At 39.5% G+C, this 26,978-nt stretch overlaps 1 protein-coding gene across 1 annotated transcript in view; it reads right to left on the bottom strand.

Moving 5' to 3' along the window:
- The window catches only part of PRDM5 (PR/SET domain 5), a 256,431-nt gene that overhangs the window by 145,172 nt on the left and 84,281 nt on the right, over positions 1-26,978 (bottom strand). Inside the window, 1 exon segment of the mRNA XM_070047669.1 lies at positions 18,689-18,811. Coding sequence (XP_069903770.1) covers positions 18,689-18,811 — 123 coding nt within the window.

Genomic DNA, 26,978 nt, shown 5'->3' with positions numbered 1-26,978 from the left:
TTGTTGGAAGAAAACTTAGGGAAACATACCGGGTAGAGAAAAATGTTAGGGAGGATGAAGCCGCGAGTGCAGGCCGAGGAATTCTTGGAATTCTTCAAGTCAGCCCGGGGAGCAAGAGGCGAAGATCTGGAACCAGAGGCAGAGACGTGGGCCGCCAGGTTGGAATTCGCCAGGTTAGTCCGGGGAACTTGGATTGAATACCAGTGGTGGAAACGTGAGCTACGCTGTGTGATTCGCGGAAGCCACCGCATGCAGAGAGAGCACGGGGCGTGAATAGATAGGGAACACGGGGCTGGCGCGAGGCCATGGTGCGGGCGCGAAGTGCGTGGAGACCGCGGAGTGTGCGTGTGAAGCCGAGCCGCGCAGAGCCGGGAGCCGCCGAAGGGCGGGCGCCGGGAAGCCGCACAGATGAGAGAAGTGCGGGCTGAAGCGGCGCAAAGCCGGGAAGCCGCCGCGGGGCGGTGAGGCGCCGAGAAGCAGCCTCGGGGCGGGCGCCGGGAAGCCGCGAAGATAAGAGAAACAGAAGTTTAGAAGTAAAATGAGAGAAATAGGAATGCTGGCAGAAAGAAGAAATAGGAGAAACAGGAATGCCCGGAGATAGAGAAATAGAGAAAAATAAGGCCTCCCCACACCACAGCAATGAGAGAGCTTGGATTCGGTCTGCCTGATTAGGGAGGCGGTGAGCACCTGCGGGCGGCTAGCAGCTTATGCGCCGCAGGTCACCGAAGACAGGCACGAATTAACATCAATAAGTCTCCCCACAATACCGCAATGAGAAGGCTTGGATTCGGTCTGCCTGATTAGGCGATAAGCACCAGCAGGCAGCTCGACCAGAGTATGAGCTGCAGGTCACCGAAGATAGGCACGAACCAACACCAATAAGTCTCCCCACAAGACGGCAATGAGAGGGCTTGGATTCGGTTTGCCTGATTGGTAGGCTTGTAAGCACCTGTGGGCAACTCTAGCAAGCAGAGCAGAGTGTGTGCCACAGGACACCGAAGACAGGCACGTATCAACGCCAAAAAATAAAAAGAAAGGGGGATCTATGGGGAGCAACTCGGACTAGACTAAGTTACTGGAATTAAGACTTATTCTATGCATCTGCTCTCCCACAATATGGCGCTGAGAAGGGAGAAGCAGCTTCTACACAGCTGCCTCCAGTTCAACCAATAAACAGCAGGACCTGCTCCTGATTGGAGGAGAGCAGCGTACTCGGCGTGTGGGTAGCAGAGTTGGGATTGGTGGAAGAGGACTATAAAGGAGGAGAGAGACAACGTGCACCAGGAACATCTAAGGGGAACATCTATCTGAAGGAACACCTGTGCAGACCCCAAGAGAGCCGGCCGGCGGTGTGCCGCTCCCCTGCAGAAGTGGGGAATGTGGCAGGGGGAACCACCCTTCCACGGAGGTGGAAGGGACAGTAGCCAACCCGAGAAGAACCAGCAGCAAACCCGGGGAGGGCCGAGCAGACAAAAGAACAGCGCAGGGTCCTGTGTCGTTCCTCCACGAAGAGGGGGAGCAACAGGCTACAGGCCCCATAACTGAATCCAGCTGCTGGATGAGAGACCTAGAGACAGACACACACACGTGCTCCTTGTCTCTTGTCACTTGATGCTCTGTGCCACCTCAGAACTCTGCCAGCAAGCATGCCCTCACCACAGGCAAAACCAGTGAAGCCAAGCCAATCTTGGACTCTGAACCTTCAGAACGATAAGCTAAAAATTAACCTCTTTCCTTTATAAGATTAGTTGCCTAAAGTATTTTATCATAGTAATGAAGAGCTAATAGTCCCCCGACATGTGTTTATGACACTGAGTAAAATTACTATAATCATAATTAAAGTAAACTTAAACCAAAGATACCTGAGTAAAGAAAAATGAAATTGTTTCTAAGAAAACTGATTTAATATTTTGAAAAGGCTCAAGGGCATGAATATAAAAGAAATTGCCAATTTATATATAGCAAAACAATTATAAAATGTGAGGAAAATCATAAATCTAGGATTATGTCTCCATTTATGTTGCTTTATAAAAGTCCATTTACACAATTTCAATATAGTGAAGGGCCGGAGCTGTGGTATAGTGGGCAAAGCCATCGGCTGTGATGTTGGCTTCCCATATGGGCGCTGGTTTAAGTCCTAGCTGCTCCATTTCCAATCCATCTCCCTGATAATGCACCTGGAAAACCAAGTCCTTGTGTCCCTGCACCCACATAGGAGACCCAGAAGAAGCTCCTGGCTCCTGGCTTCAGATTGGCTCAGCTCCATCCACTGAGGTCATGTGGGGAGTGAACCAGCAGATGTAACATCTCCCTCTGTCTCTTTATAAATCTGCCCTATAAATAAATAAATGTCTTTTTAAAAACAAGCAAAACAAATATTATGGCAAACTCCACTGAGACAAACTACACTCAGAATTGGGAAGGATTTGGTCACAAATCAAGAAATTGATGATTAAATGCACACTTATAAAATGTAAAATAAGACATTTGGAGTAGCAATTCTAAGATCCCTCACTGGGATCAACTTTTACTACTGACTGACTGAGAACTGGTCCACTGCCGAATCAGGAAAGGGAAACTGAACAGAATTTGTATAATTATATAATAAGCAACAAGTCCTCGATGCATGCTTTCTAACCTCTCTGCTGGCCTGAACAGACCATTTACCATCTTGACATGAGATCATTTAGTTGAATCCTCAACTGCATTGTAAGCTCCATGGGAGAAAGGATTATACTCCCAAATCACATAAAATTTATCACTTTACATAAGAATTAGCTAATCACAGGGCTCTCCATCCCCCTGAGTCCTCCCTTCCCTATACTGCAGCCACTGAGGGCAGGCAGTGGATCACATTCACCTGTGTGTAGCCCTCAGTAGCTGATGCAATACCTTGCTCACAGAAGGCTACCCAAGAAGTACCAGCTGAATTGAACTAAATGTGGGAAGAAAAATTGCCATCTTCTTTTGAATTAAAGAGTAAAGGCAAGAATGCACTTCAGGAAAGTAGAATGACCTACAAAAGGAGTTGCACAATCAATTTCCTTTTCCTGCCTGACATATTTTTAAGAATCTAAAAATTACTTAACAGAAGTGTTTTAGCCAAGTCTAAATAACAGTATATATATATATATATATTTTTTTTATTTGACAGATAGAGTTAGACAGTGAGAGAGACAGAGAGAAAGGTCTTCCTTCTGTTGGTTCACCCCATAAATGGCCGCTACAGCCAGAGCTGCGCTGATCTGAAGCCGGGAGCCAGGTACTTCCTCCTGGTTTCCCATGCCGGTGCAGGGTCCCAAGCACTTGGGCCATCCTCCACTGCCCTCCAGGGCCACAGCAGAGCTGGACTGCAAAAGGAGCAACCGGGACTAGAACCTAGCACCCATATGGGATGCTGGGGCCGCAGGTGGAGGATTAACCAAGTAAGCCACAGCACTGGCCAACAGAATATATTATATATGCAGCTGTGCAACCTAAAAAGGAGATCAGAATTGGAATAAGCATACCCCATTTGAGGTACCGAAAATTAATTCTAAACCCACTAAATAAATTTAGCATTCAGCCAACCCATTTACTACATCATGTAATGTCTATAGTATTGCAGAATACTCACACATATGAGGGTGGTCATTACTCCACAAAGTAAAGTACAGCATAGTGAATTAATAGATACAGGACCTAATCCCAGAGAGCTTACAGTTTAGGAGTGGTGACAGTCATTAATCAGTCATCATTAAAGAAAAAGGGAAATAGTGAATACGAAAACAGAGATGAACATGTTGCTACAGAAGTATATGGTGGAAAGAGCTGTCCTCTTCTAGTGTTCCGGGATGGCTTCTGGGTAAAGTGAGGAGGACTTACCTATATTTGACAGATATAAACAGGAGCAACCTAGTTCAGAGAAATCTGGGTGTAGGTGTGGCACAAGCATGTATTCATTTGTGCTTATTTGAAAGACATGGGGCAAACGGAAGGAACTCACACATTTCATAATTGGGACAAGAGTATATGTTACAAAAATGAATGCAGAAAAAAAAGTGCCTAAGAAGGTAGGAAGTTTCTGAGAACCTAAAGGAAGACAGTTTTTCAAGCTGGAGGGTTTTGTCAACCACATCTGACAGTGCTGAGAATTCAAGCAGAAAAGGGTCAGAAAGCAACATATGGCTTTATGACAAGAGACCTGTTCGACTAGAACCAGAACCACTAGGACAGAGGGAGGCAAAAAGCAGGTGAGGGTAGGTGAAAGATACACTGGAGGTGAGAAGAATTGGAAACACAGCAGATTGACCACTGGAGGAAGGAGAAAGTGAGTATCCAATGGATACAGGTAACCTACAGTTCTTCTTCAGAAGGAAGACACAGGTAGAAGTTTTTATTACAAAGTGGAGGGAATGTTTATGCTGGGAGAAAGTAATGAGAACTGAGGCATTTGTAAGGACACATGAGTGCTTGAAATCAGGAATTGAGGATCATGTAAGAATTATATCACTTTTCTTTTGTTAAGATTCATTTATTTGAAAGACAAAGTGATGGAGCTATACAGAGAGAAAGAGATTTTCCATTCACTAGTTCACTCCCCAGATGGTTGCACTGACTGGGGCTAGGCCACACCAAAGACAAGGGCAAGGAACTCCACTGAAGTCTCTCAAGTGAGCGGCAGGGGCCCAACGACTTGGACCATCTTTAACTACTTTCCCAGTAGTAAGAAGCTGGATCAGAAGCAGAGCACTCTGATATGGGATGTTGGTGCTGTAAGAGGCAGCTTAACTTGCTGTGCCACAATGCTAGCACCGATATCACTTTTCTTAACACTTTCAAAAATAAGTTGAAAATGCCCAAAGATGAGCAGGAGTAGACACCCTGATATCAGGCAAAATAGACATTAACACAAAAACTGTTAAAAGAGACAAGGTAGGACATTATGTAATGACTAAGGGATCAATTCAACAGGAAGATGTGACTATAGCAAATGTATATGCACCCAATGCTAGGGTACCTGACTACTTAAAACAAATGTTATTGGATCTAAAAGGAGATATAGACTCCAATATACAATATAACACTCCACTTTCATCAATGGACAGATCAATTAGACAAAAAAAATCAACAAAGAAACAACAAAGCTAATTTATGCTATGGACAAAATAGATTTAATTGATTTCTGCAGAACATTTCATCCCACAGCTGCAGAATATACATTCTTTTTATGAGTACATGGAAAGTTCTCTAGGATAGACCACTTGCTAGGCCATAAGGCAGTCTCAACGAATTCATGAACAACTTACACTTTAGAGAGGTATTTTAACCAATTCAGTACTTAGTTTCTTTACCACTACTAGTAGCAGGTATATTTCATTTCATAAGTGCCCACTGACAGACAAATTTGACAATTTGAGAAGTTCTTAAAATTGGCCCAAGTGACAGAGTTTGAAATCTTATATGAATATGGATAACCTGTTTTTTGGTGTTTGTTTTATTTTTACTTACTGACTTTCTAGAAGTAAGACATTGTCATGGGGCTTCTCTGTGCATCTTAGATGTTATCAACAAAGTTAAAAATTGGAAAGTTTACTAAATTACAAAAGGCAAATTATTTCAAAGGATTATAGTATGACACCCTTATATGACACCCTGATATGACAACAATGGTCCAACCATGAATTCAACCAAACACTATAAAGAAGTCTAAAAGAAACATATATATGTTTGATATTTTTGAATTTCATAAAATAAAAAAAAAACAAGCTACATAAAGGCATTCACATTCCGAAGTCTAGAAGTGGACATGAAATGAAGTTACTGTGGGAAAGTTCTCAAAAACCAAGGTAGGTTTACATACCACTGCTCAGAGAAGGCTAGGGTTAAGTCTGGGAAAGAATGGCCATGCCCTTTTCGGTTCCTGTCTCCTCTCTGCACAATAAAGCAGAGAGATATGTAAACCACCATAAAGTGTACACAGCCATATCTCAAAGGACTTAATTAACCACCGGGAAAGAAATCAGGAAACACTGCTCTTTTAATCTCTGCCCATTCAGGTGAATTAAATGATATGGTCATTAGATATCAACTTAAGCAATCACAGGCACATTAGTCAAATGATTATCCATTTAATTAAGTATAATAATAAGACAATGTGTACAGTTTGGGAATAAATCAACCGTGATAATCATTTATTTAATTACTTTCTCAACTTCTGTTAAAGGTCCCAAGTGAAAGGAAAGCCCACACCCAAATCTTAAAACCCCTCTCCATTCTGCTCTTGGTGTCTTTCAGATGCAATAAAGCATCAAAGACAATAACCACAACTTGGGCAGCAATTCTGTTCTTTCACCAAGCTGCCGTTTTTAAACCAAGTTTCTCCTGATGACGAGGACACAATCAAGATAACTGCATTAGATTCTAAGTTAACATTTTCCTCTATGGTTTTGTGACTCAGACTTTTCTGAAGTCTCAGAATCATATACATCATAGAATATAGTTCCAAGTTACATTAACTGAGTAAAATATAAATTATAAGAAAACCTTCTTATCAATATTTTATTAATTCATTGATGCAAAGTTGAACTTCAAATTTACTCAGTAGTGGTCAAACCCTTTGCCAAAATCTATTCATACACTGAATCCAGCAGTTTACTTTGAACAGAAATTTCTATGGGAAACTCAACTTCCATTGATAAAAAAATAAATGTAGCTAATTCTGGTGTTTTGTGCTATATCCATTAAATTTACTTCACTTGGCAGTTTATTGATTACTTTAATGTTAGTCATTTAGAAATAATCCCAAAGTCACCATAAACCATTTCTCTCCAATTTTTGTAAAACGAGAGGAAATTTTCTTCAAACAATCTTGCCTGGCAACAAATCGTAGTATTCATTCTTTTTTTTTTCTAAAAAAGAAATGTTTTATTTTTAAATTTGGTAATTGTGATTAGAAAAATCAAGCTAGTTTTAGTTTAAAGTGCATATCTGTGCCTGAACTGCAATATTACTGGGAAATTAATGTGAGATAAAGAGCATAGGAAGATTTTCACTTCTAGGCATTAGCAAGTTCATCACAACTTTCATGTCTCCCAGGAGAATCTATTTCTTTTTTTTTTATTTTTTTAACTTTTATTTAATGAATATAAATTTCCAAAGTACAGCTTATGGATTACAATGGCTTCCCCCCCATACCGTCCCTCCCACCCACAACCCTCCCCTTTCCCACTCCCTCTCCCCTTCCATTCACATCAAGATTCATTTTCGATTATCTTAATATACAGAAGATCAGCTTAGTATACATTAAGTAAGGATTTCAACAGTTTGCTCCCACACAGAAACATAAAGTGAAAAATAATAGATGATTTTTTTTTAATGATGATGAAATCAGATCAGACCTATTGTCATGTTTAATCCCAGTGAGAGTCAAGTTGGGAATTGATAATTTCTTTTTTTTTTTTTTTTTTTTTTTTACAGAAGATCAGTTTAGTATACATTAAGTAAAGATTTCAACAGTTTGCACCCCCATTGAAACACAAAGTGAAATATATTGTTTGAGTACTCGTTATAGCATTAAATCTCAATGCACAGCACATTAAGGACAGAGATCTTACATGAGGAGTAAGTGCACAGTGACTCCTGTTGTTGACTTTACCAATTGACACTCCTGTCTATGGCATCAGTAATCTCCCTATGCTCCAGTCATGAGTTTCCAAGGCTATGGAAGCCCTCTGAGTTCTCCGACTCTTATCTTGTTTAGTCTGGCCTCAGAATCAGCCCTAAAGGCATTCGGATCTGGCTGAAAAGCCCATGAGAGTATTTCAGGCTTGGAAAGCCAAGACACTCTGGCAAAAGATCTCTGTGAGTGAGATCCCAGTGGAAAGAACAGGTCTTCAAAGAAGGAGGTACCTTTCTCTGAAGGGAGGAGAGAACCTCCACTTTGACGTAGTATTCATTCTTCATTTGGGATATCTAGATGTTAGTTTTAACTAAACTTTATATATATATGTGTGTGTGTGTGTGTGTGTGTGTGTATATATATACAGTTGGTAATTAAATTTCCTCTTCTGATAAACAGACTATTACTCAGACTATTAATTTTTTGCTTTACTACATCTGTAAATAAATGTGTCTTCTTTTCATTATATTTTCTAATAATGAAAAAGCTTTTAATGTTTCTTCTTTTTCATTTCTACCATACTGCTTCTTTAACCATGTAGTGCTGTGTCCCAGTTCCACTGTACTCAATGCACTGTTGATTAATTCTCAATGAATCTTTCATTATTACATTTATTACAAATCAGTTGAAAGCACCCTATGACTTCACACTAAATATCTCCTTTGCCATTAACCTTTGCTATTTCATTATCCTATATCCCAGTTTCCTGAGTTAGTCCAGATGGGACTCTCTACTTGCTAATTAGCAGAGTATCTGTATTAAATGCCTTGCTTGTCTGTGGTTATACTCGTAAAAGAACTTTTGACATTAACAGTAAGGTGTTATTGACTGCAGAACAGTCTTGCTAAGAGATAAAAATACTTACACAATAGACTAAAATACATGCACACAGACAAGTACATACTCAGCACTCATAGAGCAAAAATGTGACACTCTGCCAGACCAAATACTCACATGCACATAAACCGCAGGTCAGAGTTCCAGTGGAAGCATTTTTTTGTTATTTTAAAGGAAACAGACATTAGCTTTTCCCAAATTGACAAGGGATACCACATCAGGAAAGAGTCAAGAGTAACAAAGGCAGTTGCTTCCACAAGCACTTACTGAGCCACCAGTAGATGATAAACACTGGGAAAATAAATATGACAGACATAAACGTTATTCTTAAGAAACGCAGGCTAGTGAAAGAAATAAATATGCAAATAAATAATTTATCTAAGTGAGACAATGGATATATCAGGTAGTTCAGGTTTTTTATTCCAGAAGTCTTGGGAACATTTTAAATTTAACATTTTTAAATGCTTTAAGATTTAAATTAGAATTTAAATGTAATTTAATTTAAAATTAATAAATTTAAATTAAATTTTTAAATAAGGCACTTCTTCCCCTAGAATAGGGTGGAGACGTCTGGCCCGCAGGCTATATAAGTCCTTGAAATCATTTGGTCTGGCTCTGCCAAGGCAACCACAGGCTGGACCCACAATTCAATAAATCTATAGCAGGCTAATGTTTAAGTTGCTAATTTTCCACAGCTCATGAATGATGTTATAAATATACAAATGGCCCTTGGCAGAAAAAAATGTTCCCCATAGCTGCCCCAGAAGAATCATTTCACAAAATTTCTATTTTCTATTCTTTTACTTTCACATCACAAGTCCTGTTACCAAAGTCCTCAAACAAAAATTAGAGATCTTGAACCCTCTAGCCCCCCTTTAGTTAATGCCACAGAGCTAGGCTTGGCTGGTTTACCTAGGAGCCTTTTAAGGCCAGGGCTTCCAGGAACACCATCTACTGGCACATAGCATTGCACTGTGAAGGACTTCAGAGAGCAGGCAGAATGCACTTGCCTTCTACAACAAACAATGCATCTGCACAAAATCAGCTTCTTAAAGAAACCTGAAAAGTGGCTGAGCAACAACTCTGCTAATGCAAGTCTCAGTACACAGCACAGACACCTGTTCCACAGAGCATTTCTCATGTCTACAGGAGACTGCAAAACAAAAAAAGTTGCTGAAAAATGGAATTACAAGCTAACTTTGTTAGGGGTGCAAAAATTTTTTGAAGCCTTCCATACTTTTTGTCACAGTGTATTTTCCAAAGGTTCCTCATAAATATTCATTTCAAAAATGGTTTTAAACCAAAATAAACATATTTTAAAAATAGTTTTTTATTTATATGGTAAACAAATTTCATGTATTTTATATATACAGATTTAGGAGCACAGTGATACTTCCCACCCTTCCCTCCCTCCCACCCATGTTCCAACATCCCTTCTCCTTCTTTTCTTATTCTTTCTTTTAAATCTTACAATGACATACTTTCAGTTTATTTTATAATCATAAGCTTAACACTCCACTAAATAAAGAATTCAACAAACAGTAAAAAGAAAAAAAAAAAACCACTATTCCTCAATAGTAGAGACAAAGGCTGTGTACAATCATCAAATCTCAAAATGTTAATTTTGCTCACATACATTGCATTTTTTGTACTCTCTTAGTTACCACAGATCAGGTATATGTGATATTTGTCTTTTGCAGACAGGCTTATTTCACTAAGTGTAATGGATTCCAGTTGCATCCATTTTGTTACAAAAGAAAAGATTTCATTTTTTTTTACTGCTGAGTAGTATTCTGTAGTGTATATGCCCCACATTTCTTTATTCAGTCATCAGTTGTTGGACTTCTGGGTTGATTCTATATCTTAGCTATTGTAAATTAAGCTGCAATAAACACATGGGTGAAGATAACTCTGGAATTCCACTTTTTCAATCAGCTTTTTAAAGTTCTTTTCCAAAGAGAAGATAGGCCACCCAGCAACATCATGGAAACAGTACTTGAGTGGCCTGGGAGGTTGCTTCCCTGCACATCTAATAATTAGGGAGGGGCTCCACGGCAGGAACACAGGCTGCTCTGGCCACAGTCGGGGCAGACATGGTAGGATTCCATCACTCCACACAAAAGGTTGCCTTGAACATAGGATATTTACTGAGAAGTCTCTTGTATGTACAGAATTACACCAGCTACTTCGGGAAGACCTGAAATTTTACTCTGTTTATGTAGAAATAAAACTACCAAGACAGAAACTACAATCTGACCACTGACAGTGATAATGAATAGTTACATAGTAGATAGTTAATACATATTGGCATTTATGGTGCCAGGTGCTTAGTATATATTATCACAATTAATTTAATTCTCATAAATATCTAATAAGGAACAATTATTGCAATCAATTCATGAAGAAGAGCCGAACTTTCTTCAATGTTTATTTATTTATTTTATTTGCAAGGCAAAGCCAGAGAGAATGAAAGAGAGATCTTCCATCTGCTGACTTGTTCCCCTAATGCTCACACCAGCCAGGGCTCTGCCAAATCAAAGCCAAGAGACAGGATCTCCATCTGAGTGTCCCATTGGGTGCCAGGGACCCAAGCAGTTGAGCCATCACCTGCTGCCTCCCAAGACACACAACAGTAGGAAGCTGTATTCAGAAGTGGAGTCAGGACTCTAACCCTGGCACTCTGATATGGGACACAGACAAAACAAGCAATCCAGTGTGCCACAACACCCACGTCAGGAGCAAAAACTGGCCACAATATTTCCAGTGCTCAGGTAGTTTTCAATTGAATGTTCAGCCAGAGAAGTTTAGAGCCTGGAAACTACCTGAAGTGTTTCAGACGACAAAGATCATGTTCTCTCTGCTACTTACAATCTACTTTCTAAAATCACCCCATATCAGCAGTTTTGCATCTCTTCTGTGTCTATGTCAAGTGCTTGCTTTCTCCATTTACCCTAATCATTTTTTTTATTAATTACTTTTATTTATTTGACAGGTAGAGTTATAGACAGTGAGAGAGAAAGGTCTTCCTTCCATTGGTTCACTCCCCAAATGGCTGCTACAGTCGGCGCGCTGCACTGATCCGAAGCCAGGAGCCATGTGCTTCTTCCTGGTCTCTCCATGCGGGTACAGGGGCCCAAGCACCTGGATCATCCTCCACTGCCCTCCCGGGCCACAGCAGAGAGCTGGACTGGAAGAGGAGCAACCAGGACTAGAACCGGCACCCATATAGGATGCTGGCGCCACAGGCAGAGGATTAACCAAGTGAGCCATGGCACCGGCCCCCATTTACTCTAATCTTATCTCATCTTTCCATAAAGCAAATTTTCCTCATTGATCACTGCTATTAACTAGCTGTGAAAATGTTTCGAAAAGATGCCTCACTTTTTGGTGCATTCACACCGTAGTGTGGTCCCCTCCTGCGTGCACTAGACTTGGCCTTGTGACTAGTTGCACTCAAGAGAAGTGAAGCCAGGAAAGATTTCCACATAACTCCTCTCTCTCCTCCCTCGTTCTCTTCTCTTTTCTTCTTTCTCTCTTTATCACTCCTGCCCTGACTCTTGCTCTCTCTCATCACAATCTCTATGTGAAGCAAACTGCCATGTCAGAGCGGCTCTAGAGAAAGAGCCATATGGTGAAGAATCAAAGCCGGTAATCATGTGTGCCAGCCTGGAAGGCCTAACTCAGCCTTCACAGACAGGTCTGGCCTTGCTGACTGCTGACTACAACAGCCTGAGTCCTTGAGCCAGAACCTTAGAACCACCCAGCAAAGCTGCTTCTGAATCCTTAACCCTCAGAAATCATAGGAAATGATAAGTAGCTGTTGGCACAGTTGTTAAAATTCAGGTTAAATCTGTCACACAGCAATAGGTAACTAACCCAATCACAAAATCTTGTGTATACAGCCAAGACAGGCTAGATCAACATTACTCTGAAAAATAACTCAGAAGTCATTCTCTAAATAAAGGTGATTTACAGCATCTTCATGTACACCCAAGGGTGGGAACACATTCAGCTGGCTGAGACATGCACACTGGGAACCAGGGTTGTCTTCCATGGAGGTAGAAGAAATCTACCTCTCTGGCTCTGCAATGAGAGGCACAGAAAGTTCCATATAACCAAATATTCTCCTTATAACCAACTTCATATGCTCTGATTCTGAAATTTTGCAGTAATTAATTTTAAGAGATCTATGTGTTAATTTCATCACATTTTTAACATATTAACTATCAGCTAAAATGAAGAGACAGTGTAGGGGCTTAGCAGGTAAACCTGCCCTCTGCATATGGGCACCAGTTTCAGTCCTGGCTGCTCCACTTCCAATCCTGTTCTCTGCTGTGGCCTGGGAAAGCAGCAGTGGATGGCCCAAGTCCTTGGGCCTCTGCACCTGCGTGGGAAACCAGAAGAAGTTCCTGGTTCCTGGCTTCAGTTCCAGGGAGTGAACCAGTAGATGGAAGACCTCTTTCTCTCTCTCTCTCTCTCTCTCTCTCTCTCTCTCTCTCTGCCTCTGTATAAATCTGCTTTTCAAATAAATAAATAAATCTTTAAAAAAAAAAGAGAGAGAGAAAGAGAGAAGTGTAAACACTGCCCATGTCTGACCTTTACATGAAGGAGGTGTGTTGCTTTGCAATGAATGAAGGATAATTTGGGAACTTAAAAGATCAATGAAGGCATAATATAAATAACTTTGAAAGACATATTTTAACTTAGCTATCCTGCAAAATTTTCAACAAATTAAAAAAAAATCTCTAATAGCACAAACACATGAAATGCTTTTTAAAATCTAAATTGATGCCTATATAAAGTACTCACACTGCAAGGTATTAGTGCATAGGGATAAAGAGAGTAGACAATAAAATAGATCACCTGAGTTCAAATACAAACCAGCTGCTCACACTGGCTGTGCGGTCTCAGGTAAGTTACTTACACCCTCCTGTGTGTCCCTATCCCTACCTGACACAGGGGAATGATAATTATAACTATTTCCTCATAGGGCCATGGTAAATATCACATAAGTACTACACATGACTAGCTCCTGACACATAGTAAGCCCTTAGTGTTAGTGCCACTGTCATCATTATTAAAAATTAACATACAGTTTAAGGATATTTCTAAAATACCTATTTGCCCTGCCAATAAAAAACAACCTAAATGATAAGAATACAGTGGTAAATAACAAAATCTCACCTCAATATATGGTTGTGGTGTGACTGGTATAAAAAAACTCATAGGCCAATTACTTGCTATTTAACTTTAGTTTTTAAACTTTAACCCTAGTGAAACAAAAATATGTATCTTACTGGAAAAACTCATTAAAAGACAACTTTATAAGTTAATAAACATATATTTTATGGTTTTTGAAGACTAGATATTTGTACCTTATTATTTTGTGAGAGATTTTAGAAAATATTGTATGAATATTATTTATAGAAATCTGCAAAACAAACATGTAACATGGAAGAAAAATAACTAAAGGAAACTATAAGTTTGTATCTATGTGATAAATCCTTTCAGCATATATTTTAGCTAGTTGCCTGGTCACCAATTTGGGGCCATGGCCACTGCTATTTGAATCCTGCATCAACACTAGTTGATAAGCCTATGGACTTTGATGGTTTGGTCACAATGTGGAAATGTCTCCAAGTTTTAAAAACATCAATGGGGCTTCTCTCTTTAGACATCCAGATTTAATCTCCCAGCTCTGCCATACCGGAATTTCTTAGTCACCAGAAAACATCTATGTTCAACCTTAGGCAAGGCAAAGGGAGCAGAGGAAATAATTTGTGATAACATAACTCTTCTGGTAATGCAGAATCTTAAATGACATCAGGATTGGGTGGAGCTGTGTTGACAGCTCAGCTCAACACCCAGGGCCCTCTGAACACCTTCAGACCAGCCCCACGGCCTGACACTCTTCAGGACCTGGGCCAGGACCCAAATGTATTTACATATGCTCCTTTTTCTTAGAACACCAACCCATCTTTTCATTTACATTGATAAGATATCACAGATTATTATCATGGAAAGGGATTTCTGGAATACATCCTGGAGAACAAGAGATAAAACACTATCTCTAAAATTTTTGAAGTCAAATTTTCAACTCTAAATGGCAACATTCTGTATTTTAACAAATAGTTCTCTATCAAAAGATTAGAAAATTTTAAGAGCCTGGAAAGCACTTGCTAGGTCAAATATCTTTTCAAAAACTACATATACACTTTTTCAGTAATGCAACAAAATGAACATTTAATAAGAATCATCCCCTTTCTTATGGAATTCAGAATATTCTGGTTCATTTTAGGCCACCTCTTTCATATTTCAAATTTTTTTAGTTGTAGTTGGAAGCTTTTTGGAAGTTTGATCACACAGTTCAACTGACTATTCTACAAAGTGTGCATGTGGGAAGAATCGTTTGCCTACTAGATGTTTCTTTGAGGATTCAGATACTTAAGTTAGCATTAACAAAGCACATTTTCCAAAAATCAAATAAATTGCAAAACTAGGAATATAATCAAGTCTCTAAGAAGGAGTTCCAATCATCTGCCAAAACAGACCTCAAATTCTTAAACCCCTGTCCAAAAAAATTGGACCAAGTATTGACGTTTTCCACGACGCAAGACACAGAGCCACAAATGTTTCTCATTTACTCCACTCCTGGGACATACAGCTCAAATAAAAAATTTCCTGAATACCCCAAATTTCAGATGCAATTTGGAATGCAAGTAATTCCTAATGCTATGCAGGAAACATTGTGATCTTCTCTTACCAAATCAATATTTCGGGAATGCACGTCTCAGGAGATCATCCTATTAGAAGACTAACATCTCTTTCAGCCATGTGACCTAACTATTAGGATATATGCCCCCAGCTCAGATGTGATTTCGAACCTTGAGCAACCCTCTAGTCCAGCTACTGTTCAGTAAGAAAGATGTTACCTCAAGGGAGCTAATAAAGATCCCTATGTGTTCCTTAACAAAAAACAGCGCAACAGTACACTCAACCCCCCTGTTGAGAAAGGACAGAACAGTGCTCAAAGATATGAGAGCTACTGCTGCTGCTTCTGCTGCAAAAGAACACTCCCTGTGGCCTCTGGACAGATTCTAATCAAATTCAAGAGTGAAATTTGGCAGAGCCTCTAGTTACATGAGACCCATTCTAATCCCACCCTCACCTCTATTTCCCCTTATTCAGTCAGTAATCATATCTTGGAGAACCAAAGTTGAGATACCTCTTCCAAAATTCTTCCAAATTTGTAGATCCCTCTTTTCTTTCAAGGAAAGAAACACAGCTGAATACAGGAAGAAGAGTACTGCCTTGAATGTATCAGAAGAACATGGAAACTGTGTAAGTCTTAGAAAATGTGATCACTAAAAACAACGGAAGTATGTGTAAGTGCATACAGTATGATAAAATACAGAGCATAGCAGAGAAGCCAACATGATGGTAAGATACCAAGATTAACACTTAATGATACACTTCTCCATTAATTAAGGGAGCTTTATAGGCAACATGTGCAGTTTAGGGCAACTCCTAAAAATGAGACTTGAGGAAGTCTGAGGCAAAACTCAGACCTGAACACAATACCTTCAAAGTTTTGGCAAAAGGAGACAGCTATTGATTGTACAGATGTAATCAGTGGTAGGAAGAAATGTCTCAAACTGAAGGAATTTGAGGAAAGCTTAAAATCATTACTTAAGAATTAGGAGAAAAAAATCTAGTTCAAATAATAACCTTTGGGGCCAGCGTCTTGGTGTAGTGGGTTAAACCACAGCCTGTGACTGCAGCATCCGATATGGGAACCAGTTCAAGTCCTGGCTGCTTCACTTCGGATCCAGTTCCCTGTTAATGGTCTGGGAAAGCAGAGGAAGATGACTAAATGTTTGGGCCCCTCCACTCACTTCTGGAGACCCAGAAGAAGTTCTTGGTTCCTGGTTTCAGCCTGGCCCAGCCCCGGCCTTTGTGGCCATCTGGGGAATAAACCAGTAAATGGAAGATTCTCTCTTTCCAGTCTCTCTCTCTGTCTCTCCCTCTCTCTCTTTCTTTCCCTCTCTCTGTGTAACTTTGACTTGCAAATAGATTAATCTTTAAATAAAAAGATTTTTATTTTTTAAAGATTTACTTTATTATTTATTTGAAAGTCAGTGTTACACAGAGAGAGGAGAGGCAGATAGAGAGAGAGAGAGAGAGATTTTCCATCCTATGGTTCACTCCCCAATTGGCTGTAGTGGTCAGAGTTGTGCTGATCCAAAGCCAGGAGCCAAGAGCTTCTTCTGGGTCTCCCACTTGGGTGCAGGGGCCCAACGACTTGGGCCATCTTCCACTGCTTTCTCAGGCTATAGCAGAGAGCTGGCTTGGAAGTGGAACAGCCGGGTCTCGAACCAGCGCCCATGTGGGATGCTGGTGCTTCTGGCCAGAGTGTTAACCCACTACACCACAGCAGCAGATGTGATAAAAAGATTTATTTTAAAAAATAATAATAACCTTTAAAACACAACAATGAAGAACCTAACTAAATAAAATATTGGCTAAAGCAAATTTCAGGATTCAATAGGCAATCCTTTTTCAAAAAAAAACCTTTTACTTAGTAAATATAATTTTCCAAAGTACAGTTTATGGATTACAATGGCTTCCCCCCCTCATAACTTCCCTCCCACGCGCACCCCTCCCATATCCCGCTCCCTCTCCCATTCCATTCACATCAAGATTCATTTTCAATTATCTTTATATAGAGGATTAATTTAGTATATAATAAGTAAAGATTTCAACAGTTTGCACCCACAAAGAACATAAAGTATAAAATACTGTTTGAGTACTAGTTGTATCATTAATTCACATTGGACAACACATTAAGGACAGAGATCCCACATGAGGGGTAAGTACACAACGACTCCTGTTGTTGACTTAACAATTTCACACTCTTGTTTATGGCGTCAGAAATCTCCCTAGGCTCTAGTCATGAGTTTCCAAGGCTATGGAATTCTCTTGAGTTCGCTGACTTCGATCTTATTTAGACAAGGTCATAGTCAAAGTGGAAGTTCTCTCCTCTCTTCAGAGAAAGGTGCCTTAAGGGCTGATTCTGAGGCCAGAGTGCCGTTCAGGACATCTGCCATTCTATGGGTCTGCTGTGTATCTCACTTCCCATGTTGGATTGTTCTCTCCCTTTTTTATTCTATCAGCTAGTATTTGCAGACACTAGTCTTGTTTATGTGCTCCCTTTGGCTCTTAGTCCTATCATTATGATCAATTGTGAACAGAAATTGATCACCGGGACTAGTGAGATGGCATTGGTACATGCCACCTTGATGGGATTGAATTGGAATCCCCTGGTATGTTTCTAACTCTACCGTTTGAGGTAAGTCAGCTTGAGCATGTCCCGAATTGCACATCTCTTTCCTCTCTTTAACATTTAAATCAGTGACTTGGTGAAGCAGATTTCCCTTCATGATCTAAGGGGGCTTCATCCAAACAGTGAAGACTTGAAGAGAACAAAAGGCTGACCTCCCTGTCCTCTATCCCCACTAAATAAAACAAAATCCCTTGGCACAGCCTTCTAACTAGAACATCTGTACTTGCTGCCTGATGGCATCAAAGTGGGACTTCAGTTCTTCCTGAAGCTCTACCTGAGCTTCAAGTCTTTGGACCCAAAATGGGACACCAGCTCTGCAGATCAGGGACTTGGCAGTTTCCATAATCACATAAGTGAATTTCTTGTAATAAGCCACTTCCCCACACACACTTGTTCTGCTTCTCTGCAGAACCCTCACTGACACACCACCCTCAAGAGGCTCTAGGTCTATTAATAGGGGATTTACAGAAGCAAACTTTCTCCTCCTTTCCCAAACAGTAATACAGAGTGCAGTACTATGACTCAAAGAAACTATCTAAAAAGGCTATCAACAAACATCCACTGAATGAAATAAACATACTTAAAAGCAAGATCTGCCAAGGACAATATCAAAAGGCATAATTCTTTCCCACAAGAATTCTCATAAAGTGAGTGATCTGGTGTTACTTTATGGCTAGGCTTGCCCTTTCCTGCATATACTGATTGGATGAGATTTCTTTGCTTTTATGAGTTAGTTACAGTTATCTGAAGCAGATCACTGGGAAATAAATTTAAAACAGGGAGTAGAGTTATAAATTAATTCATTCCTCTCACAATGCACAGTACAAATAAGAAGCAAAGAAGCTCACTTGAATGGCAGCCAAGTTCTTCTGCTCTTGAGACGGTGCCTCATGAACGAAGCGAAGCCAGTTGGAGTGTCGTGGGTTAGTAGCATCCAAAATGTATAGAACCTCTCCCTTACTCCCGCGAACCTGAAATGTAAAAGGCTCCTGAGTTTACACATGAAGTCAATATGAGCCATACGGAACAGACCAAGGGGAGGTCACGATGTTTTCTTTCACAAGTACACAATTCTCTAATGACAGTTATCGAACAGATGCTGGGTTAACATGTGCTCTTCCCTTAAACACAGGAACAAACAGAGTCTTCCACTTGGCAGATGTCTAGATGATGCATATTGCAATCAACTCTCAGAAACATACTGTGTTAACAGCCATTTTCTAGTCAAAATCATTATACATGTGTGTGTTACAATCCCAATTGTTCAGGGTATAATGATAAATGCAATATTTCCCCTCTTCATCAAGGAAGAGGATAATATTGTTGGTTCCCAATTTTGGTAGTGGGGGGGGCAGTGTGCAGCTGCAGCAATACCTTCAATTTCTCTCTCTATCTGCTTATTGAATCATATCCATAACAGGAGAACTTGCTAATCGAACCAGTGAAAACGTGACATCCAATGAGACACAGTTTCATATTCTTTACTAGTAGACGAACAAAACAAGTTTCATTTTGTCTCTTCTTGGTTTGCACACATGGATCGCTGTGTAGCAAAGTGGTCTCCTGTTTTTTCGTCTCACGCCATAAGCCCTTGCTGGTCAGATCTATTCTATGTTCTACCAGAGAGCGGAGGTAACTGACAATGGAGCAAGCAGTCTATCGAACATTTTCTAATATAACTGATATAGAATCTAGTTTCTAATAAACTCCTACATTGTTGGTTACTAGGCACCTGTCCTTCAACTCTCTTGTTCACATTCATTTGAAATTCAGAAAACGAGGGCCAGGAATGTGGGATTAACACTCCAGACATTCATTACTAAGTAACATATATGAAGACTGAAAATTCACCTTTGCAGACTTTGGATGGGAAAAGTAAACTCTACATTTCCAAATTTTATTTTATAAGATAAATGACAACAGTCTAATAAGTTAGACTTATTTATAATAAGATAAACATACTTCATGATACATTTGGATAACATTCATGCATTCAACAAACACTGACTATGTAACTGCTTAAAACACTGAAATTATCTCAAAGAACAAGGTAGATATAGCCCCTAGCCTCACAGCACTTAAAAGTAAACAAACACAGAATACTACTTCAGGTAAAGATGAGTGTTATGAAGACAACTATAGCAAAACAAAAGAAAAAATACTAAAGCATGAAGAACTATATTCAATGGAGTGGTCAAGGAAAGCCTCCTGGAAGAGACCCAAGCAGAATTCTGAAAGAAAGGAAGGGACAGGTCAGTAGAGGGCTGGGGAAAGACTGTTCTCAGGAAGACACAATGCAGTGGCAAGCAAAGGGCAGGCAGAAAGGCACTGTACTTGGAAACAAATTAGATCTGTTGCAAAAACAATAAAGAGGTCACAAGGTTGGATCAGAAGGAGCAACAAAGAAAATGGCAAGACTGAGTGGCAGACACCAGATCCTGCACCGACACCCAGCTCCGGAAGCCATTTGAACTTTGAGTGTATATAGTTATTTTTAGACAAAACTCTGTTATGAAAACATCTAATACATACACTGCAAAAACTGGTATTTCAAAGGCCTCGCATTATCCAGGAAAAAAATACAGTTAGCCTGCTCCTACTGTTTAATATGCTGTATGCCGCCCAAACAATCCGTTTTCTTAAATGCCCGACGATCCACAACAACTCTTTTAAAATCTCTCCAATGAAATGGCAGATGTTCATGAGCAAGCAGGAGTTTAATTTTCAATATTGTAATTGCAAAATGAGGAATGCAGAACTATAAAAATTCACATAAGTTCAGGTGTAAAGTATGGGCATTTGTAACACTTCTCACTAAATAATGAACTCACCACAAAGATCTACTTTGGGAGGCGCCTGAAAAATGCCTCACTACTTCCCCCAGACTCAGAACCATGCCTGAGGTTCTGAAGACCAAAATATTAAAAAAAAAATTTAAAAAAAAATCACCCTAGTGACACTGCACACCCCACTGAGAGTAGATAAACTTCTAAAGAATTGTAAAAAAAAAAAATGTTTCCCCTCAGGAACCTGCACATCTGTAGGTAACAAAACTGTTTACACTGACAAACAGCTAAAGGAAGCCTCAGTAAGCAGCAGTTCGTTAGATTCTTGAAGGCAAAGTTTTCTCAGAACAGAAATGTAAAGCTACAACTCTTGCAAAACTCCACACAACCCGATTCGCTTCAGATAGGAAAACACCAATGGGTTTATCCATGCGTGCTTCAGTTTGAGAGGGTAGTACTACTCAATTTCTGGCCCTTCTTAGTCTACACTTGTAATTGGATATTAAGAAGAATCTGTATCAGATGTGTTTGTCATTTGGAATTCTTTCTTCAAAGATGTGAAATTTAACAAAGGTTTCTCTGTGACTTATTAAGTGCATATGAGATTTTACCAGGGGTATTGTTTGTTCTTTATGTATTTCAGCTTTTTTCTGAGGCCTTATTGGCTCCAACCATGTTCAGTTAGTCTTGGGAACTCATTTTCCTTTTTCAGTCCATTAGATACATACACATTCTAGCTATCTCTAACCTTCTCACATAATATTCCATATAAAAAGAAATGTACCATTTAACTTTATAGGAAAATTCTTCTGAAATGCAGCACTTTCAATGCAAGTAAATTCCGACATACTGATTTACTATTCTATCTTCATAATAACACTGTCACAGTCAGCAGTAAGCTGTATGTTGCAAACATACTCACATTGGAAATAATGTTTTGGTCCATTAACAGTCACTGGCCATTTTCTTCCAAGTACCCTTACCCAACAATGGTTCAGTTCCTACACAATCTTTGCTCCCAGTGGCCTGTCTTCTCCAGTTTTCCAGTGGCAGGTCATTTCCTAGTTTCACTATCACTTTCCTAAAGCTGTTAGACAACCTGCTCATAGAACTCATCTTCCTAACTTCAACACAGTACTCTCCTGGCTGATGATCATCTAAAAGAGACATCCAATGATAACTGGATTCATCCTTCCTCTTGCCAGCAAAACAATTCCAGACAGGTGGCTATTTTATCTGTTTTAATTTGATATGGAACTCTGAGGTAATACTTCAAACATTTTTAAAATCTAATGAAAAGACAAAATTCCTCTCAGCTCCATGTTCCCACATCTTAGTAACCCTTCCTAGGCAACATGCATATTTTTGCCTGCCAAAACTAGTCTCTCAAAGACCATCTTCTTTTATTGGAATGTCCAAGGAAATGAAATATGTTGGTTACTGTCCTTACTTAGGATCACTTTCTGTATATCTGCAGCCTGTAACGAAGTCAACGTTTTCATAGTAAAAACCATCTCAATACCAAAACTTGTTTCACATGCACAGGCTTCCTTATGAAAGTTATGCAAAAATTAGCTAAAGTAGGAAAGGGAAAGAAACCCTCATGTAAAAATGAAAACTTCATGCTTCAGTACAGTTGTTCATATCTCTAGAACTTCGCTACTTTACATTAAATGAAAATTATTCCTGCCTACGTAGGGACCTGGCACATTCTGACCTCTGTCAAATGCTGCCAACATCACTTTTCAAGTATGTATGAGTAAGAATGTGCTGGTCTTTGCAACCAGAGATCTGCAACTTTTTTAAAAGATTTATTTTTTATTTATTTGAAAGGTAGAATTACAGAGAGAGTAAGAGATACACACACAAACACACACATACACACACACACATTTTTCCATCCACTGGTTCACTCTCCAAATGGCTGCAAATGGCTGGGTCAGCTCAAAGCCAGGAGCTAGGAGCTTCTTCTGGGTGCAGGGACCCAGGTACTTGGACCACCCTCTGCTGCTTTCCCAGCACAGTAGCTTGGAGCTGGATTGGAAGTGGAACAGCTGGGATTCAAATTGGTAATGCCAGCTTCCCAGGCTTAACCTGCTTTGCCACAACGTAAGCCCCTACAAATCTGTATCTTTTTCAAAGCTAAAGATTAGAACGAGTCTAAGTCACTGTTGTTTTTGTCTTCCACCCCAGGACAGACCAAGGAAATCACAGAAACATCCAGCTTCATTAGGAAAAACCATAACACGTAAGTGAAGTATTGGAAATAAGCAGTCTATTAAAATTTTCTTTCCCAAATTTAAGTATTTCCTTTGCTATAGACAGAAAAGCTCATTTATTATCTGGATAACTGATTTTTAAAGGACAGGAGTCTACAATCTTACTCTATTTTCTTACTCTGTTATTCTTCAATTATTATAAATCCTTGAGGGATTTTTTTTTTACTTACTACATAGAAGTCATCAGTGTTCCAAGGGCAAAGCTACTCAGACTTGTCCTCAGTTAGTGATCAAATGCAACTGAGATAGAATTTGGGTGAAAAGGAAGAGTAGTAAGCCATAATCAGCTCACAAAAGGTAGCAATAATGTCCTTAATTAGAAATTACAATATGTTATGTTGTATGGTTTATTTATTAAATAAAATGTTTCACTTTCTGTCTTTCAACAAGTCTCTTCAAAGAGGTAGTTTTAAGATAATGTTGAGAGTATGGAGATTTTTACAATATAACATGTCATCATATTTTTGTATTTAAATGACTGGCATTTTCTGCAATTGCTTTTAACTGCATACGGCTATATGCTTTGCCTTCAGTGCTTAATTAACCAGACTTCAGGATATCTTCAGGAGAACAAAAAACAAGTGTGTTCAAGGAGAGTAATCAACTCTGGCAGCACAGTGCTGTCAAATTTAAACCAAAGAGAGACACATTTTCAGAAATCAGCAAAAATCATCACTAGGAAACTAGTGATTTATAACTTCCAAGCAAAGGGCATGGGGTTTTCTTTCCATTAATTTTTCAAAGGGATCTGCACACACGCACACACACACACACAAACCCCAATGTAGCTTATCTACTCATAACTCCCTCCCAATCCCTCACCCCACCAATCACCATCTGATATTCCATACTAGGGGAAAGCATACAGACAAAAACACAGCTCTTAAAGAGCCATGTCTATTGAATTAACATCCAGAATATAATATGCACAAAGTCAATACCTAAAAAGATTGACAAGAAAAATTAAGTTTCTTTTTTGTTACAAATTTTAGTGCCCTAAACATTTCAAGCTGAAAGGAAGCTCAGAAAAGCACTCTGGAGTGGGAAAAATGCTAGACTAGGATTCAAAGCCCCAGGTGTATCCAAGCAGCTCACTGTATCACCTTGGGTGAGTCACTTCGTGTCACTGAGCTGTGTAGTGGCCTCCTGACCTCTAAAATGGGATTGTTAGTCTCCACCCTGTGACCTCCTCGAAACTGCACAGCATCATACATAGTGAGATTGAGGATAGCTCTCCCACCAGTGGCATTCTGCAATCACAAGAGATTAACAAAATGAGGAGATGGCCCACCATGGCCAGCAGACACCTTAAGACAAACACTCTGCTTCGAATGGTTCAGCCAGGACCACAGGGATCATTTTCCACGTTAGCTCTTTGAAGAAACAAACATGAAGGATATCCTAACACTACTGCAGGCTTCAAATTCAAACATATATTCATATTAATTCTGCTTGAACACTGGAAATAAGAGTGATGCCACTACTGAAAGACAGCAGCACATCCAGATGTCATTTTGTGGCAGTGACACTCCTTTATGCACACTGAAAGGTGCCGCTCCATGACCCACGAAATCAACACCAGTACTGCCCTTTCAAGCAGTGTTCACTTCTCTTCCACATACAGCCTTCAAATTTCTGAAAGCAGAAATCCTTCTTCTCTCTGTTTTCCCTTCTCATAAGATGAGCACCACCTTGCTTGTCCAATGTGATTTTACATCTCCTCTACCCTCTTCTGGACACACTAGTTTATCCAAATTCTCTTAACATGGAAGAGAACACAGCATATAGGATTTTATATATTATACAGATCACAGCATACATGACCTGTGCACCATTGCCATTGCTGCAATCTAAAAATCGCCAAAGCAGAGCAGGCACTTGGTGTGTCCCACATCAGAGCGCCTGGGTTGTTCCTGGTTCCATCTCCAAACTCCATCTTTCTGCTAATGCAGACCCTGGAAGGCAGCAGAGATGCTCAAATAACTGGGTTCCTGCCACCCAAGTGACAGATCTGGATTGAGTTCCCTGCTCCTTGATCTGGCCCCAGCCCACTTCCAGCCATTGTGGTCATAAGAGGAGTGATCCAGCAGATTAAGTTGCTTTTTGTATTTCTGTCTGTTTTGGTTGCCGTATCTCACATTTAGCTAAAGTCACAGTTATAATTAATTAACCTGTTTTAAGGATGGTTTCATGAGACTGCCAAAGACACACAAAGACAAACTTACCTGAGGAAATTCATTGGTTGATGCAACACAGCAAATCCTATACTTGGGCAACTGAACACCCAAAGATAGAAGCCTTTTATTCATCATGGTACCAATAAATATTTTATTCACTAAAAGCTCACCAAATGTGTTCACTTTTAATTGCCACTGTCTTCTTTCAAAAGAGCAAAATATTTTATTAGGAGTAATGAGGCATCTGAAAGTACTCTATGTGCTTTCAAAGTACTTATAAACTGGATTAAAAAAAAAATGAAACCACTCATATAAACTGCAAAAAATGCATCTTTTTCACAGTTCACTTATGAAAGTACCTTAACAGCAAATTCATTGTTCCTTGCCAGTTTTACACACATGTCCAACCACTCGGACTTCATTGGCATTTTTGGACACTCCAGTTTTGGATTGCATAATGAGTACACTGATTTTCGCTGATATTACCTTATTGTGCCAACTGTTTTAAAGTTTTCTGTACAGAATATGCAGGTTTTGTACATGGATGCTGCCACCACTGTTTTAGCCACCTGTGCATTTTGGCCTACTTTTTAATTCAATATGGTAACATGGAGAACTTCTCAGTAAGTAAAGTGTTATTTCACCAAGGAATTGGAAAACTGCATTAGAGTCTGTGTGTTGACAGCTTGGCAGCATCCATCAGCAATGACTCACAAAACTTTAAAACCAGCCATCGTTTTGCAAGGTCCTGTGTTATTCAATTTTTTAACATAGGTTTGAGGTTTACACAGACTTACAGCCTTGTAGTCAGCTTTTGGGGGAAGATTTTCTCTATGGGCACATTTCAAATCCACACACAAAATGTCCCAAATAGTAAGAGGCAACTTTTGGAGGCAAAACCCTAATAATCAGATGTCAAATCACTTGAAAGAGTTGGCAGTCACATAAAAAAAAGGCAATAACTCCAAGTTCCAGAGATCATGGCATGATGGTGTTTTTAAAAGACAATGCTCTGTATTCAAAAACTTCTGTGCAAAAGTTAAGGAGACAATGAGTAACAAAGAGCAACACGTAGTCTGCAAGGAAAAAAAAAGTCTCCTTCGATCCTGTTCTCTTAACCCAAATTCCACTCCCATGGTTAATGTTTTCTCAGATTTTCCTAAATTCATTATTTTCAATAGCTATTAAAATTGAATCCACACACACAATCCTTTTAAGTCTAACTATATTCTCATTATTTACATCTTCAAATATGTAAAAACTAAAAACAGAAAAAAATCAGTGATCTTTGAATAAGAATGCACCTAAAGCTATCCTCCATTGCTAAGATAATTCTCATAATTAGCCAAGAATCATAGCTATGTACAATCTAAAATATAACACTACTTGTCAGTAAACAGTATTTACTGTGCATATTTGTTGTGCATTTCCTTATTGATTATTTTTTTAAGGTGCTCTGAAAAGCTACAGATGGAATCTTAGAACATATATTCAATTGACATTTTCAGTTATTAATAAGGACACAAAAACACTCTTTATAAAAACAACTCACAAAGCAATGGATTGTTATAAAGTAGGCAGGAAAGTGAACTTCAGCCATTTCAAAAACAGTACACACGGGTGTAAAGCAACATACAGTACCAAGTCCTTAAGATGGACCTGGTGAAAAGCAAACATCAGAGCAGGGCAGAGCAGGGTGCACCATGAAAATCCTCTGGTAGAGAGTATGTGCCACAAGAGTGAATCTACTGGGTCTGAGACATCAACCTCAGCAATATTTGCTTGTAAGACTGGCCCTTGGATGGCAAGTGGGGCTTTGGCTCTCCAAGTGGCCCTTGTCAATAGCTAACGGATAAGGTGGTTTACTGGCCTAGACTGTTGGTACAAACAATGTGG

Source organism: Oryctolagus cuniculus, chromosome 8 (genome assembly GCF_964237555.1).
Source record: "Oryctolagus cuniculus chromosome 8, mOryCun1.1, whole genome shotgun sequence".
Classification (NCBI taxonomy): domain Eukaryota; kingdom Metazoa; phylum Chordata; class Mammalia; order Lagomorpha; family Leporidae; genus Oryctolagus; species Oryctolagus cuniculus.
Note: the sequence above shows the minus strand (reverse complement) of the source record. Positions and strands in the feature narration are given on the sequence as shown.